General features: G+C 33.8%; 1 protein-coding gene across 1 annotated transcript; it reads right to left on the bottom strand.

Annotated features, from left to right (window-relative positions):
• Nucleotides 1-48: 48 nt before the first annotated feature.
• On the bottom strand, nucleotides 49-6,098 carry LOC121235894 (formin-like protein 1). Its single transcript, XM_041132328.1, has 4 exons — nucleotides 3,811-6,098; nucleotides 3,207-3,412; nucleotides 2,058-2,302; nucleotides 49-1,202 (listed from the first exon to the last, which is right to left on the bottom strand). The coding sequence occupies exons 1-4, from the start codon at nucleotides 5,334-5,336 to the stop codon at nucleotides 366-368; spliced, it is 2,814 nt and encodes a 937-aa protein (XP_040988262.1). The 5' UTR covers nucleotides 5,337-6,098; the 3' UTR covers nucleotides 49-365.
• Between the last annotated feature and the right edge of the window lie 11,193 nt (nucleotides 6,099-17,291).

Raw genomic sequence — 17,291 nt, 5'->3', positions numbered from 1 at the left:
AAAGAACAATGACGCGAAGGAAAAGAAAGAGACGAGAGAGTCGAGGTAAATAAATAACTGAGCAAGAGCAACTTAAACATCCAACAGATTTACAAAAATAATAAAATCTAGCTAGCTAGTATGGCAACAGTTCCTTGTTTTTATCTTCAGGCAATCCCTTCTATATTACATGTAGGATAAACAGCTCCAAAATCCTATTGAGTAGTGTATATATATAAGTACAAAGTTGAGGGCGAAACAAAAAGCAGATAATATACTTGATATTCGGCAGCCTCTAACCCAGCAGCCCCTCCGCAAATGCCACCAGTATTTTAATGGGCATCCAGTGAGATTCATCAGAAAAAGAACAGAGATCGACAATGAAATCAAATGCTATGATGCGATGAGGATGAAGTCTCATCGTCCGACGAATCATAATGCTGTCTTCCATTAAATCCAGGAAATGCCTGTGGAAGAGCTGTATTCACAGGCATAGGAAATTGACGAGCTGAACCGACTATAGTTCTCTCGTTCACTCTACCAACTTCCTTGCATACCCGGTCGAGAATAGAAAGGAAATCCCTCACCACCATGAAAATCCGGAATGGGTGAGCTTCTTCTTTAGCTGAGTTCCCATGGAAATATTCAGTTATTTCCTTCACCAGAGAGAGAGCAACTCTCTCTTGGGCTTGGATCCTTTTAATCTCTTCCCCAGCCTTCTTCAAGAACCCATTCATCGACTCTGAAAATTTTCGGCTCATCTGCTTCAATGGGATTTCTTCATTCAATTTCACTACTTCAGATATTTTGGTGATTCCGCCAGCAAGCTTTGTAACTTCAGTGCTAAGCACATCTGAATCCATTGCCGCAGCTTTCTTTACATTGGTGAGCTCCCCACTCAAACCTGAAACAACTTGCAAGCCAAGCTTCCTAAATTCAACATCATCCCGGAAAGCAGACTGCTGACTTTTCTCAGCCAGTTCACTCTGATCAGTACTGGAAAGACGAGAACCTTCAGCTCTAATGATTTCCTGTACAACAAAATGCAAGAGAGTGGTTTTTCCATCAGTGCCCTTGACATCAACAAGCTTGAGGAGTGTGTCCAGCTTGAACGCATGGGCATCACCACGGTTGGTTCCAACATTCATGCGGTTCCCAGTTTTGAGCACGGCCTCAAGAAGCTTCTGGAACATTCTGCTGTTTCTCAATTCTTCAGAACCTGCCTGTGGGAAATGAAACAGCAGCTGGTAAGTTGTATACATCCGAAAAGTTAAATCTACATTCTCGAGTATATGAGATAATGAATTGCAAGAAGTTATATCACTCAGCGAACAAAAAAAGGCAGGTCAGCATCTATATCACTTTGCAATTCAAGATTTGGGAAGCCAAATTAATTACTTGGGAGCAATGGCCAGCTGTCTTTGCTGAATTTCTGATGAAGGTATACATATGTCCTATACTTGAAAATCACATGCTCACAAATAAGTTATACACCTCATCTCTCTTCCATTGCGCACAAAATTAATGAGCCTCATCTAGTACAAAGTAATCCATCTAAGTCATTCTAAATGATACGCAAGTTTGGACTAATGATTTTTTTTTTCTTGTTTTCGTCCTCAGCTAGAGATTGGAGTAATCATAACGGAACATCTAGAAAAAAATATATATTTTATGATCAGTACAACATCATGAAAAAATATCTCATTCAGAAAGGCAGTGGCAATGGCAGGAGATGGGGATAAGGGGCTTGGATTAAAACGATTATGTATACCATTTGAGGGGTTCTTTAAGACAGCATATGACACGATGTTTGGGAGCATTTGCTCGAGTACTGTGCTTAATATCAATAACTAGATTGGTTGAACCATAATGTGATTCAAGATCTCATCTACGACTACTGTAAATATAGGGGAAAAGAGACAATGAAATAATGGAAGAGCAACCAGACCATATCATAATCTTAGATCAAAATGGATTGGCTGTAAAACACGACGTCAAAATCTTCATTGTTTGAGAGAGAGAGAGAGAGAGACACACACACACACACACAAAATAGCATATGAGAACTTCAGATTTACCTCCAGTGTTTCAAAGGACCTTAGAAGATATTCGACTTCTGAATCAAAATTGGCAATGTAGAGCATCGCATCCACCCTTTTGAATGCAAATGGTATATCAAGCACAGCCTTGAGAAATTTCTCGGCTGGGCCTAGCTTAAAAGGTGATTCATCTTTAAACTCCTTTAGTTTACGTTCTTCTTCTTTCGTAGGAGCCATCTTTAATAAACTTTCAAGAAGTTCTGAACCCAATGTATCAGAGTTGCCTGCTTTCAGGTAGACAGGTTTCAAATATTCAGAATTCCAGTTGGTTAGGTGATTAACGGTTATAAATTACAAACACGTGAGAGAGAGGGGGTGGGAGAGAGAGGGAGGGAGGAGGGAATAAACAGATCAATAGGAGTAGTCATGCTAACAACATTGAGACAAGAGACAGGGCACAATAACACTAACAATGCCTGATAGGATTATTCCTAAAAAAAAATAAAAAAAAAACAATGCCTGATAAGATATGAATGAAATGCAGTGAGACATGACAGAAAGGGGAAAACATATTCAACTCCTTGCAACCAAAAACCTGCAATTTCTGTAAAATGAGGGGTGTTGGAACCATCAAACCTAGCACCACGAACAGGGGGCCTCTTTTGCAGCCTTCTCAGAAGAACTTGAGGCTTTTAACCAACAACGATTTACACCATAATAATCTGGTTTTACCTCCTCAGACGAACTATGCTACCAGCATGAACTACAGAGTTAAAAAGATTAACACTCCAATGCAATTTTTCTACACGTTCCACTGTGGTTGGTACATGCAAAGCAAGATTTTGGTTTTTACTTGAGAAGTCCAGGAAAAATGTGTGCATCCAGGCAGTGCAGTAAGAACAAGACCAAAGTTACTGTTTTTAGATTGACAGGGCAGTGCGGAAGTGAAACAAACTCGAACCAAAAGCCTTAGACTTTAAACTATCAAAACAGAGTCACATTCAGAAGATCTGCTGTCCTCAAGCCTGAGATGGTTTTGAATGCCTCATATATAAGCTCATGCAGTAGGTAGACAAAAATTACATTCGGTATTGCCAACAAAAGTGTGAAATCAGGAATAACTTGCCTGTAAAAACATCATAGTTACTAAAAGAAATTCACGCAAGCCTACATAATTCGATCGATTACCTTCCAAAAGGGCTTCACAGACTTCCTCGATGGTCACATTTAGTGCCCTCAACAGAATCGCAATATTCTGAGACTTCTTTGGATCAAGCACCCGACTCTCCTGGTTTGGCAAAGGGAGAACCACACGCCGACCACTGTCTTTCAGGGACATATTCGAACTATTGTTATTAATCATAAAAAGTGTCTCGATCATTTCCTCGTTCAGTCTGCAACACAAACAAGATCCTACAAACTTAATAGACGACAAAATAACTTTCCTCAAAGAAGCAAAAGCGGCTCTTCTAAGTTATTTGTCTCAGCACTTCTAGATTTTCTTGTTAACTCAGCCATGTAGTCTCTTAAATATTTTTCATTAAATAATTCAAGATTCTGCCCTCTCAGCATTTTCCAATTCTAAAATATCCTAATTTGGACGTCGAGGGGGAAATCCGAATCATTTTGTTCATGGTGACTACGATTTTAAGAAAGCCACAAAGTTATCATAAAAAATCTAGAGGACACTGATTGACCAAACGATACGCACGAAAAAAAAAGGAACCTAATCAACGAGAGAGCTTTTTTGAACACACGCAAAAATGAAAAATTTAGAAAGTCATTGTCTTACTGGAAAGAGCTAGATTTCAGCTGATCCCACACCATAGCTCGATCCGAGCTAGCTCTAACCTTATCCCAATGTAAAGGTTTCAATTTCGGCCTCGGAGTCTCCTCATTTCTCTCCCCAGTTCCGTTGCTCTGCAATTGTTCAACTGCGACATTTTGTAATAGAACAGGCCTAGTTGGCGGTACAAGAATCGGAGGCCCTGTATCCAGCTCCCGGTTCGGCCTCTGAGTGGCCGTAGTTTCCCAAAACCTGGGTGGAGGAGGCAGTGGTGGCGGAGGCGGAGGCAGTTTTATCGGAACACTATCAGTTCTCGAGGAAGACCGCTTACTCTGCTCCGAGATATCTGAATTTTTTGTAGGTGAATTCTGGGTATTCCCTGAACCTCTCTCCGATGATGATGATGAAGACCTAGAAGAAGAAAACAACTGCAGCGATCTCATAGTCGGCCGAACAGGAACTGTGGCAAGAACCGGGAAAGCGATCACGGAATCCGGGGATTTCGATTTCAAGCTTGTGGGACTCAAATTTAATGCTGGGGACGGAGAATTAGATACAGAATTCGCTGGGGAAGCTGAATACGAACATGGGTACGATGCAGTTCTCGAATTGAAGCTTCTACTTCCGAAATTCTCACCGTTAAACAATCTTCGAGAGCTCGATCCGGTACGAACCGGACTATCTTTTCCGCCTGAAGAACCTCTCGGAGAAAAGAACTCTTCTTCTTCATCGTTTTCCTCGTTCTCACAAGAACCCAATTCAGCATTTTCATGACTCTGCTTGAAACTGTGCTTTGGAAGCGGCGGAAGCGGCTTGAGCTCCGGCGAACCAAGTTTCTGATACTGGGTCGAGGTCGAGACGCCGGCATTGCTTGAAATCGGTTCGTCCTCGTCATTGATTCCACTGGAATCCGCTAAGGTACCAAGGTAAAGAAACTCGGAGCTGGGGTTTGATGGGCCGGAGCGAGGATGCTTGTGGCTCCCATCGGAGGTGGCGATGTTTGAAGGGTACAACCGAAGGTTGTCCGAGTGAGAGGCCTTGTCTGTGGCGGTGGCGGTGGTTGTTACGTATGTGCCTTTGCGACAGTAGAAGAAAGCGGCGAAGGCGGATAAGAGAGCGGCGATGAGAAGGGTGACGGATGCAACGATAGCGACGAGGTGGCGGTGGGAGATGGAAGAGGAGGTGGGATGGGGGAGGAGAAGTTCGGAGATGTTTGCTGGGAAGGTGGCGAGGGCAATTGGGGAGGGAGGGGGTGGTGGGGAGGGATAGGATGGGAAGAATGGTTTTGGCGGGGTGGAGGATGAAGAGGAAGAGGAAGGGAGTTTTGGTTGAAGTTGTGGTCGTGGTTGCGGTTGGGGAGATGGGGAAGGGGATTGGGTTGGAGGGGAGGAGTCTATAGGAGGGAAGAAAGGCTGGTGGAGGAGGTGGCGGCGGTGCTTCCTGTGAGATAAGGTGGAAGAGGTTGTAATGACGGTAGTAGAGAGGAGCAGGAGGAGGAGAAGCGCAGCGGCGGTGGCGGTGAGGGTTGGCATTGTGGTCTTTTGAAGAGCTTAAGGAAGTAAAAGAATGTAGTGTTACTGGTGGGGACTGCTTTGACTATGCGTGCGAGACGGAGAAAACCAAGTATGCTTTGATGGGTTATGTTCCAAACAGAGACAGACAGAGAGACTGTTCTCGAAGCCAGTTCAGATAGCCAAGCTTGATTCTTGATGGGTACTTTCCACACACACTGACAGAATAACTTAGCTCTAAATTACCAAGTTAGAGAGACAAACTTAAATTCTTTGAAGGGTGGTATTGCAGAGAAACAGAGGCAGACACGGGTGTATGTGACAAGAATGGGGTTGAGATATGGAGCGCAGGCTCAAATGGGTGGTTGAAGAAAGCGCAGACCGAACCCCCTAAAAGAGTGCAGGGGGAAGGAAGAGAATGTTGTGTCTCGTAGAGAGAGAAAGAGGCTATACATGGTGGGTATGAATGTGTTAGAAATCAATGAACAGTATGAGCAAAGAGAATGGTAGTTCAGAGTACTTCAGACTTCTCAGCAAACCCATAAGCACACTACAGTACTTCCCTTTTTCACCCCCTGAGAAGAGATCAACTGTAAACTCACAAGGGACGACGACAACGGGAAGCATGAAACCTTGCAGAAAAGAAAGAGAAAGGGAAATCTCGAAGGAGATGTACAACAGGTTAAAATCTCCGAAAAATCAGACAGATAGACAGATATTCATTATTGGGATTTGTATTTCTTTCTCCTCCTTGTGCAAGATTCTCTCTTTCTTACTACAAATTATGTCACCCTAGTGTAGATGAGGTGTTAACACTGTGGAAGTTGAAAGTGAAAGGAATCACAGAGAAACTTTCTCTCGTACCCTTACGTGTTTGAAAAGTGGTCACTTTTGGTTTGTCCCGGTTCTACTGGTCATAGGCATGGGAATAGAGCTTTATTTAGGGAGAGCTGGCGGGTATTTTGGTTTGTTTTGTTCTTACTTATCATTTCCATATACTATATATTATTATTTTTTTAATTCTATTTGTTTTATTCTTTCTGATTTATTCTACAAATCATGCTCCTTATTATTTTAATTTTCATAATTTTTTTATTATTTTATAATATAGTATTAGATGATTAAAAATTATTTATTATATTTTATTTATAAATCTATCATCTAATACTACATTATGAGATGATAAAAAAATAATAAAAGTTGAGATGAAAAATAAATTTTTTTAATGAATAAAATTTTTCTCTCACTTTACTAAACGCGCTTAGAGGAAAGAGTACCTGCGTCGACTCAAACCACAGTAAGGCTTTGTTTGGATCTTCAACTCATCTCAACTCATCATTACAACTTTTTTAAATTCCAACACAAATTATAATAAACAATTCAACTTTTTCAAATCTCAAAATAATAATAATATTAAAAAATAATATTCTAATAATATTTTATCATCTCAACTCATTTCAACATCTAAACACACTCTAAAAATACATGTTTTTACCTTTATTTTTGCTGGGACTCCTATTTTTTTGTCATTTGATTTTTACGTAAAAAAAAAATTATTATATATCAATCACTATTTATTTTTATATTATATACTTATAATTTTTTTATAAGATATAAAATTATAAAATGTAAAGAATGAAATAATAAATAGTAATTAATGAGAATAATTTTTCTTATATAAATTAGATCTCTAAAAATTAACAACTTTCTTGTCCTTAAATTTAATATTCTTCGCTTTTTGGTTTTGGAGCATTGTATATATTCTTCACTTTTGGTTTTTATTCTTCGCTTGGTGTTAAGTTCCATAGTGCAGCATTTGCTCAAAAATTAAAAATAAAGTTACATGGTGCAGTACTTCTTTCTTATCCTGTTGTCATTTAAAAATTAGAGAAATAATTAATTTATAACTTATCCAATTTACTTAAAATTATTTTAAGTCACATATATATTGACTTTTTTTTCTCTATTTTTTTCCCCTCAGCAAGTCACGTGTGCTTTGGAATTTTTTCAAATAAACAAGAAAAAACCTCATTATTGATTACTTTGAAAGCAAAGTCTTGCATTCATTACGTCTATGAACTTTGTTTTTCTATTTTCAAAACTTGAAATTAAAAAAATAAATAAATTCACTGCTGTGTAAATTTGAAGTGAAGATGAAAAATCCCCCTTAAAACTCACAATATCGAGAAATTCTGAAAATCTTTCATGACCATTTTATTAGATGAAAATGATGTACGTAATTGATCGATTTAGTAGTTTGGATTAATAAATTAGTTGAGATGGTTTGTGAATAGTATAATAAAAGTTAAATTATTTATTATATTTTGTATATGAATTTAAAAAAGTTGCTTTGATATTTGAAAAAATTGAATTATTTATTATATTTTGTATGAAAATTTGAAAAAATTATAATGAACAGATAAGATGAGTTGAGGTAAATTTTAAAAACAAACGAGACTGATGCAAAGGAAATGTGTCGAGGCATACTGATAAATCTTAACAATTTAAAGACATTTAAAGTAGCGAAGAACATTCTTAATGTGCTGTGAATGCAACAATATTCATGTGTTTTGAAGGCAACACTTTATAAATTTGTAATCTTGTTGGTATCACCACGTACGCGATCGATTAATAAGTATCTCTTGAGGTATACAAAGGGTCCCGTTTACTGGTTATGAAATGTGAATTCGGTCCAAATTTCTTATTTAAGACCGAGAATGTTGACTTTAAAAGCTTTGAGAGGTGGTTTTTATAAATTTAAAACTCCATAATTCAATGGCTAATTTGTTTTTGTACTCATTAAATCTTGTCAATTTATTAATTGGCAAAAAGCAAAATTATGGAAATGTTGTCACCCATGGATAAGAATCTTCTCGAATATTCATCCGAAATTTGACAACCTTATTTAGAAACATAGTTATTAGATTCTCAAACCGGTCTATAGCAAATTTTAAAATTTATTTTCAAGAAAAATGCTACTAATTATTTTCCCACCATATACTAATATTTGATTTATTATTTTTTCATTCTATTTAAATACACGTATTTACACATCAATATGCATATGTTTAAATAAAATGATAAAAATGACAAATCACATGTTGGTTATGTGTGACATAAGTCATGTAAAGATCTTAAAATAACAATATTCTTATAAAAATGATAAACACTTAACATTCAGTTCATAATATTTATTGAATATTTAATGCCGCTCAAAAAATCTGCATATACAACATTAATAAATATTTATTGCAATACCCTTGTTAGAAGAAAATCATGTTCATAATTTCAAGTGAAATGAATAGCATGCAGTTAATCTAAAACAATGAATAGTACTTCATCATTATTTCATATAATGATATATATGACAAATGAAATATCTAATTACCGTTTATTTTACACTAACGGATATTATCCATTCACTTGATATGGAGAGAAGTTTTGTCTACCCAGCTTACGTGCTATAAAAGACAATTAATTAAGGATGATGATTGCAATAAATACCCAGTTTTTTTCTCTAATTAGCCTTACAATACTAGTTTGGACCAAGAGCTTAAAGTTATGTTTAATGGATTAAATCCATTTTCTGGACCATCTATTAATTTTCCCACCAACCAAACACGTACAAAGATGGTATCAATTTTGCTCGATCGCATCCACAAATCCTCACATGTAAGTAATTGGATGATATTAAGCAATGAGCTTTTGAAAACAACAATTCACAGATGAAGAAGTTTCACGACACTTTAGAACAACATATATATGATCTAAAAAGTAGTTGGAGGATTTTTGTAGTTTTGAATGGCGGTTGGTTTCAACCGGTCCGGAAGTTCACTTGTATGCATATATAATATATAATTTGCATTATATGAAAGAGGTCCCCATCAAAGAACGACACTTAATTGGTTGATGATTTCTTCTTTTAATTCGTACCAAAATGATGGGATAAATGATTGCCATAATCGACTGTGTCTAGGTTGTTGTGTTTCAAACACATGCAACTTTATAAATACGATCGAACTTCTCGCATTCTCACTTCATACGTACGTGAGTACGCTCGATCGTAACATTTTGGTCCAAATATCTCCTAATGAGTACCACAATATATAGGTGCATGATTACATCCATTGTGGTCATGTGATGCTGAATATTAGTCCCGTTTTGATTTAAGATAAGTTGAGATAATTTTAAATAAATTGAATAAAAATATTATTAAAATATTATTTTTTTAAATATTATTATTATTTTAAAATTAAAAAAATTAAATTATTTATTATATTTTATATAAAAATTTTAAAAAAATTATAATAACGAGATAGATAGGTGAGATGAGTTAACATCCTAAACCGGGCTTACTTTGATCATCACATTGTTTAATTGGCTGAAGGTTCAATGCGATGAAATAAATAATGGTCGTGGTCCAATATTTTCCGTGTCTGAAGCTCTTTTCTAAGGAGGATGGGGCCGTTCCTACTTGCCGTGACATCCACCAGAAAAACACGTTGTTCACCAAAAACATAAAAGCAAAACACGAGAGAAAACGTGCTGAGGAACCGATTTCTATTGCTTTTTGGGGGTGATTGTTGGAAACCACCCCTCTCATGTATTACTTTTTTTTTTTTTAATTTAATGAAATTAACTTATTTAGGGAAAAAAATTATAACACGTACTACCTTTATATATATATATATATATAATTTGAATAATATAAAAAATATTTATAATCGTAAATTATGTATTCATTACATAATTGTTTTGAAAAAAAAATATAATATAGGATCCATATGAAAAAAAGTTTAATTTTTTAATAATAGATCTCACTCTTTTTCAAAGCGATTACGCGTCATTTACGTATTTTACAATTGTATATAGAATTACTTTTCAAATAATTAAGTTGTGTTGCATATAATCTGTAAGTTAGTTCTATTTTTTTAAAAATAAAAGTTTATCTATTATTAAAAAATAACTTTTTCATGTAAGTTTCAAATTTATCTATTTTTTTTTTCAAAGAAAGTGAGCATAGCTTACCCACCTTAGAATTACAAGCATCATTTTTCAATTATAACATGCAGTTTTTTTCTGAAAAATTATATTTGTAATTATAGAATGCGTAAATATTATACACTTATTTTAAAAAAATAAATAAATATAAAATTTATATAAAAAATTAATTTTTTAATAATAAATCTCTCTTTTTTAAAAGTAATGTGCAATGCTTGTGCATAACATATTATTGGCTTGATTTGGTTATACAAACGAAACCATTTTATCTTGTATAATTAATATAGTATTTTATATAAAATATAATAAATAATTTAATTTTATTAAATTTTTAAATAAAATTTATATTAAAAAATTATAATAATATTTTATTTTATTTTTAACCTTTTATCTCATTAAAACGACGACTAAATCAAAGATTACTCAAATGTGTGTGATCTCCTTACAGTCATGCCAAATTGAGTGACAAAAAATAGGGCCCGCAATTATTTACCATTATAGGTAGAGCCGTAGAGGTGTGAAATCTGATGTGTAGTTTTTGCCACTTTTTTCTCTAAATTTTAGGTCGAAGACAAATACAGGGGAGCCCAGACCGCATACGACGTCGTGGCAGCGTCGGTGACGATTGACCGGACAAAGTCATTTGAGAAGAAAAGGACGGAGTATGGGCAGGCAGCCAGTAAACCCGTGATTGACGAATACCTGAGAAAACGACACCCGTCTGTTTCTAGAGGCTCGTGCCCGTTGCTTCACAGCCAGTCGTATTCTGTCATTCGCAAAATTGAGAATAAATATGCTACAGTAAAACCCAACCCACTTGATTCTTACCCCCCCAATGCGAATTTACCGTTTTACACTCGGATAAGTCCTCTCTCTACTCGCTCGGTACTGGGCTGATCTGTACACGCGAAATGCGATATATAGACCGTACAAAAGGTACACCATATTCAACTAAAAATAATATATTTAAAAATAAAAAAATAAAAAATAAAAATAACAGGGAGAGATTTTATCCCTACTTTTTAGCTGAAAAAGAAATCAAGAAAGGCAAATCTTTTTTTTTAAAGATTTTTGTGAAAAAAAAAGGCAAATGAATATATTGGGGATTGGAGTGCCAGATTTATGTCTTTATGCATGATTAGATTTGACAAGTGGGTCCAAATTCTCGAAAAGAGTATAAACATATATGAGCAAAAAAAACTTTCTTTTTTTCTTTTTTGACTTTAAAAAACACCTTTTTAATTCTTTGGTACTCCACTAGGATCTTATACTACTTTAAGTCTTTAACCTTTGAATTTGAAAATTGAAATGCTACGGTTATCTTTATAGGGAGACGTGTCTCCGCCATAATTTTTTTGTGTTGTCTTCAATTTATATTTTTATCTAGTTTTATTTAAAAGATGCGTAAATTATCCCATTATATATATATATATAGTATTACTATATATATATGAAAAGATTATATAAAAATAAATTTGTAAGTTGACATGACCTCACGTAATATATTAGATTTACTTTATAATTTGACATATTACATTAAATCACGTCATTGACATCAATTTATAGATTTATTCTTATGTAATTTTTTTTATGGTTAAAATATTTATTATATATATTTTAAATTACCTCAATATATATTTTTTACATTACTTGAACATATTTTTTTACATTACTTGAACTATCTCTTTATTTCTTTTGAGATATATATTTGTTTAATTTCTATCCAACACTTTCATAAATGAAAATCATTAATAACACCTATTCAAATTAAATAAATATATTATAGATTAATAAATATTATTGGGTTGATTGGTAGGTGCATTTAGTTGTTGTGGGAAAGGCCGCATTCGACCAAAAATGCTATGACATTTGAAAATGAGAGCATTAGGTCGTAGGCTTCATTTGAATTTAAAATTCATATCAACTCATCTAATCTTATTTTATCTTATCATTATAATTTTTTTAAATTCTCACATAAAATATAATAAATAATTTAACTTTTTCAAATTTTTACACAAAATATAATAAATAATTCAACTTTTTTTTTACTATTCACGAACCAACTCATCTCTAATCCAAAACACTCCTTAATTCAGTCTCACTCTACTTTGGTGGTTATGTTGTAGCTAATCATGAGTTAGTCAGTATTGCATCTTTTTCTCATGCAATCATCAATGTACGTAGTTATGAATGTATGCATGCATGTGTCTATATAGAAAAATTCTATACATCATATTATCATCCAATTAAATAAGATATGACACATTTATCATCATTAAATGATCATTTATTACATGCGTATTTATTATGTAATGGTGATGAACATATCACAAACTATTTAATATGATCAAAATAAGATGAGAGTGTGATGTATAGTATTATTAGAATTACTCATCTATATATATCAAGTTTTTTCAAAGGCAGTAATTGTAAAGATCTAGGCCAAACACGTACGTGTAAAGAGGCACTCGTACTACAACTACAGTGTACAAATTAAACAATCCAATAAGATGCCTTATTATTATTATCGATAGATGTTATTTCGTATCAAGATCCAGGAGCTACTGTCACTTCAACAGATTATTCTTTCCCCAATATCCCTTGTTAGCTCCTTGATTCATTCAAGCCAACACCGCGATATATCGTGCATCACGTACTGCATTGCATGCGCATATATATATGCGTTAATCTCCAAACGATGGCTTCATTATCCAATGCTTGACTTCTCGTGGGTATTGGCCTAACATGTCAGGCATGGCGCCGGCCACCAAGGTTGACTCGAAACCAGCCATTTTCACATATGTACACCTCATAGCATCGCGGGCAAGTATCGTGCTGGAGGGCTAGCTATTCATTTTCCATGCTGTCCGTTATGTTATTAAACCCTTATTAATGACGGTTGATTTCAAATTTTGATTTTATGTGTTTCAGCGGTTCCGATGTTAACAACTATTGGATTGGCGTATGGCCCTCGAGCCCATGGGCCTTAATAAAGTGAAGTTCCGCCATTCGACCCAATTATCTTACGAGAGATTTGGATAGTTAGTTAAAATGAAAGTTAAATAAAATATTATTTTTTAAAATTATTATTTTTTTGAGATTTGAAAAAGTTGAATTATTTATTATATATTGTGTGAAAATTTGAAAAAATTCTAATAATTAGATGAAATAAAATATTTTTTGTATCCAAACCTAATTTTAAGAAAATATTTGACCTAGCACAACCCAACTGGTCGACTTGCAACCTTGTGATGAGCTTCTAGCTAACACTTAATAGAATTAGCATTTATTCTCACATAATGAACTCGAGTTCAGTCTAATTTTAAGTTGAATTTAACATCTAAATATCTAACTTTTAAATCATTAAACTCATTTTAAATCAAAACCTCTTTATATGTGAGACACACAACTATTTTTAACTCAACTCATCTCAACATTCAAATGAGGCCTCTACCAAAGTAAAAGTTATATCATCTCATGGCTTAATTGATGTAATGGAACAAAAGGATGTGCCAAAAGATGCGATAGCTATATATAGATAATATATAAGCTCATGTTGCGATGAAAATTTATGATCGTACAATTTAATGTATAGTTTTCAATCAATTTCATACTAGAAATACTAAAGTCACAAAAAATTATACAAAATTAAACTCATAAACTGATATGGTTTTATATGATACTTTAAATTTACTTTATAATAAAAAGTAGATTTACAATCTAACATATCATATTAAATCACGTTAGTTTGTCGATTTATTTTTATGAGATATGTTTGTGTCTATAGTATTTCAGTATTATATTACTTACAGATATTTATTTTCCAAAGTTAAAAAATTCTCTTTTGTTGTCCTGTGCGTTACAATTAAACTACATTTTATTTACAATTCATCAATAAAATAATATTTTTTTAAATTTCAAACACATCATATCAAAATCAAAACTAAAATAAATATTTTAATGTTATTTTATTGAAAGATTGTAAAAAAATTATAAATGAGTTGTTATTTTTTCAGTTCTCAGCGTATAAATTGTCTCGCATGGGAATTATTATTCTTCAAACAAAAACATCATGGTTTTAATTTTGGAGCGAGCATGCAGTACATATTCTGTCAGTCAGCCAACAATATATTTTCGTGCTGTTTGGTCTTGATTTTACTAGAAATTATGTCCGGTTTAGATAGTGAAAGAAGTTGATATCATCTCATTATTATATATTTTTTTAAATTCTTACATAAAATATAATAAATAATTTAACTTTTTCAAATCTTAAAATAATTATAATATTAAAAAATAATATTCTAACAATATTTTATTCAACTTTTAACTTTTATCTAAAATCATTTCATCTCGTCTCGCTATTCAAACTATCGCAACTATATGTTTTTTTATGGCCTTTTTTTTTTTTTTTTTAAACAAGCTTTATCTTTATATATAGAGGAAAAACAGAACATTGAGTTCATGATCTTTATTTACAAACATATCTACTTTAAGGGGTCTTTACCATTATGAAAATCTAACATGTAAGGAGGAATTAATAAAAGTGGGATATTTCCATAGGCTTGCGTTAAAGCTGCCCATTGCGCCATATTATACGCGCATCGATTTTTGTCTCGATGTATTTTTACAACTTTCCATGTTTCGAAGTTGCCAAGAAGATGCTTGATGTCTCTGATAATATTTTGCATAGTCCAATCTGAAGCTTGCTTCTTGTTGTTTATTGCTTGAACAACTAGATTTGAATCACCTTGGATTATGATTTTCCTGAGCTTTAGTTTTTCAGCTTCTTCTATGATCATCAAGATTGCATTGGGGTTGTTGCTTTGAATGAAATCTGTTTTCACTACTATTACACTCCCTGAATCAGATCTACAAATTGCAACAAGAGTACTACCTTCTTTCTTAACCGCCACATCAAAGATTAGAAGATGAAAATCTGTTGGTAGATTTTTGCTGATTTTTTCTGGGTTTTATGGGATTTCAGTTCAAGCTTTTTTATGTTTAGAGTAAGACTTCTTGAGCTTAGTAACAAAGATATGGGGTGGAATTGTTTTTTGATCATGCACTGCCTTGTTTCTAAAGAACTATAAATTGTCTATAGCAAGTTTAGCAAAAGTTTGGAATCCATGATGCTCTTCTATGGAAATATTTAAAAGAAGTGATGGGTTTATAATGATTCCTATCCAGTCTGAGATTTTTTGTGATGCTAAGTAAGTCATGTCCAAGGGTCAATGTGAGCTTCTCCAAAGGATCCTAGTGTACATACACTTGAGAAATAAGTGTTCAATGCTTTCAGCTTCTTCCATACAAAGAGGGCAAAAAATTTGATCACTTTCTAATCTGATGAATTTCTCTAATTTTTTCCTAGTTGAAAGAATATCATGACTAACCCTCCAAAGAAAAAATTTTAATCTGTTCTGAAGTTTGATTTTCCATAATTTTTCCCAATCCACATTGTTTTGGTGAGGAGTTTGTGGTTTTACAAGTGCAGCATAAACTGACTTGACTGAAAACTTGCCAGACGAATAGTGTACCCATTTTATTTTGTCTTCAAGAATATGAAAGTTACAATTTGACAAAGGAATTTTTTGGATTTCTTCAACAGAACTTGTGGTAAAAAGAGCATTCAGAAAAAGATTATTCCATCTTCTAGGCTGTTCAAGAGTGAGTTCAGAGACAGTCAGATTATGATCCAGTTGCAAACAATCTTGGTTTGGTGTTGGTTTGAATGTAGGAAGAGTTGGTACCCATGGGTCTTTCCAAACTCTTGCTTTGGCTCCATTATTAATCTGAAAACATAAGCTATTTTGAAGAAACTGTCTTTGTTTCAGGAGACTTTTCCAAATCTAAGAGTTAGAATTTTTTTAATTGACATAAAAGAAATGCGTGTTTCTGAGATTCTTTTGAGTGAAGATCCGTTTCCAGAGACTATTTTTTTCAGTTATGAAAACCCAAGCAAATTTTGTGATTAGTGCTGAATTGAAGGAAGTCATTTTTTTTTAGGTCTAATCCACCCATGGATTTAGGAGTGCAAATCTTTTCCCAAGCTTTTGTAGTGTACTTTTTATTGTTCTGAGAATTTGTACCCCACAAAAAACTACGAAGAGTAGTATTTAAGGATCTTGTGATGGAGGAAGGGATAATGATTGTAGACATGACATAAGTTGGAATTGAGTTTGCTACTGCTCTTATCAGAGTAATTTTTCCAGCTTGAGAGAGGATTTTAGGCTTCCATCCTTGCAATTTATTCTGGATTTTCTCAATAACATCATTGAAAAAAATTGCTTTCCCTCTACAAGAATACAAAGGTAATCCCAAGTATTTGAGGTTGCAGGCTGCAACACTAAGATCTAGAATTTCTTTAATGTCAGTTTTCACAGAGGTAGAGGTGTTCCTACTGAAGTGAATGGGTGATTTCTTTTTGTTAACGCATTGCCCAGACCAGGAATTATAAGTATCAAGACAATTATTAAAAGCTTGAGCAGTTTGCATTGAGGAAGATCCAAACAAAATAAAGTCATCAACAAAGAGCAAGTGTGAGAGAGCAGGGCATCTACTTGAAAGTTTGATGCCTTTAATCTCATTTTTTATTTCTTCACGATGTATTAATCTGGTTAAGACTTCAGTTCCCATGATAAAAAGAAAGGGTGAAAGAGGGTCACCTTGCCTTAGTCCCCTTGAAGGTTTAAATAAACATTTGGGAGAACCATTTATGAGAATAGAGTATGTAATTGTAGTTAAACACTCCTGAATTCAGTTTATCCATTTTTTATTAAAACACAGATTTTTGAAAATAGCAAGGATGAAAGGCCATTCCATGTAGTCAAAAGCTTTTTTCATGTCAATTTTTATGGCCATTTGTCCAGAATTACCACTTCTTCTTTTTAAATGATGAAAAATTTTCCAAGTCAAAATGATGTTTTTTTGAATCAATCTCCTAGGGACAAAGGCAAATTGGAATGAAGATATAATATT

The sequence above is a fragment of the Juglans microcarpa x Juglans regia genome, chromosome 1D, assembly GCF_004785595.1.
Source record: "Juglans microcarpa x Juglans regia isolate MS1-56 chromosome 1D, Jm3101_v1.0, whole genome shotgun sequence".
Taxonomy (NCBI): domain Eukaryota; kingdom Viridiplantae; phylum Streptophyta; class Magnoliopsida; order Fagales; family Juglandaceae; genus Juglans; species Juglans microcarpa x Juglans regia.
This window is presented reverse-complemented; position numbering and strand designations above follow the sequence as displayed.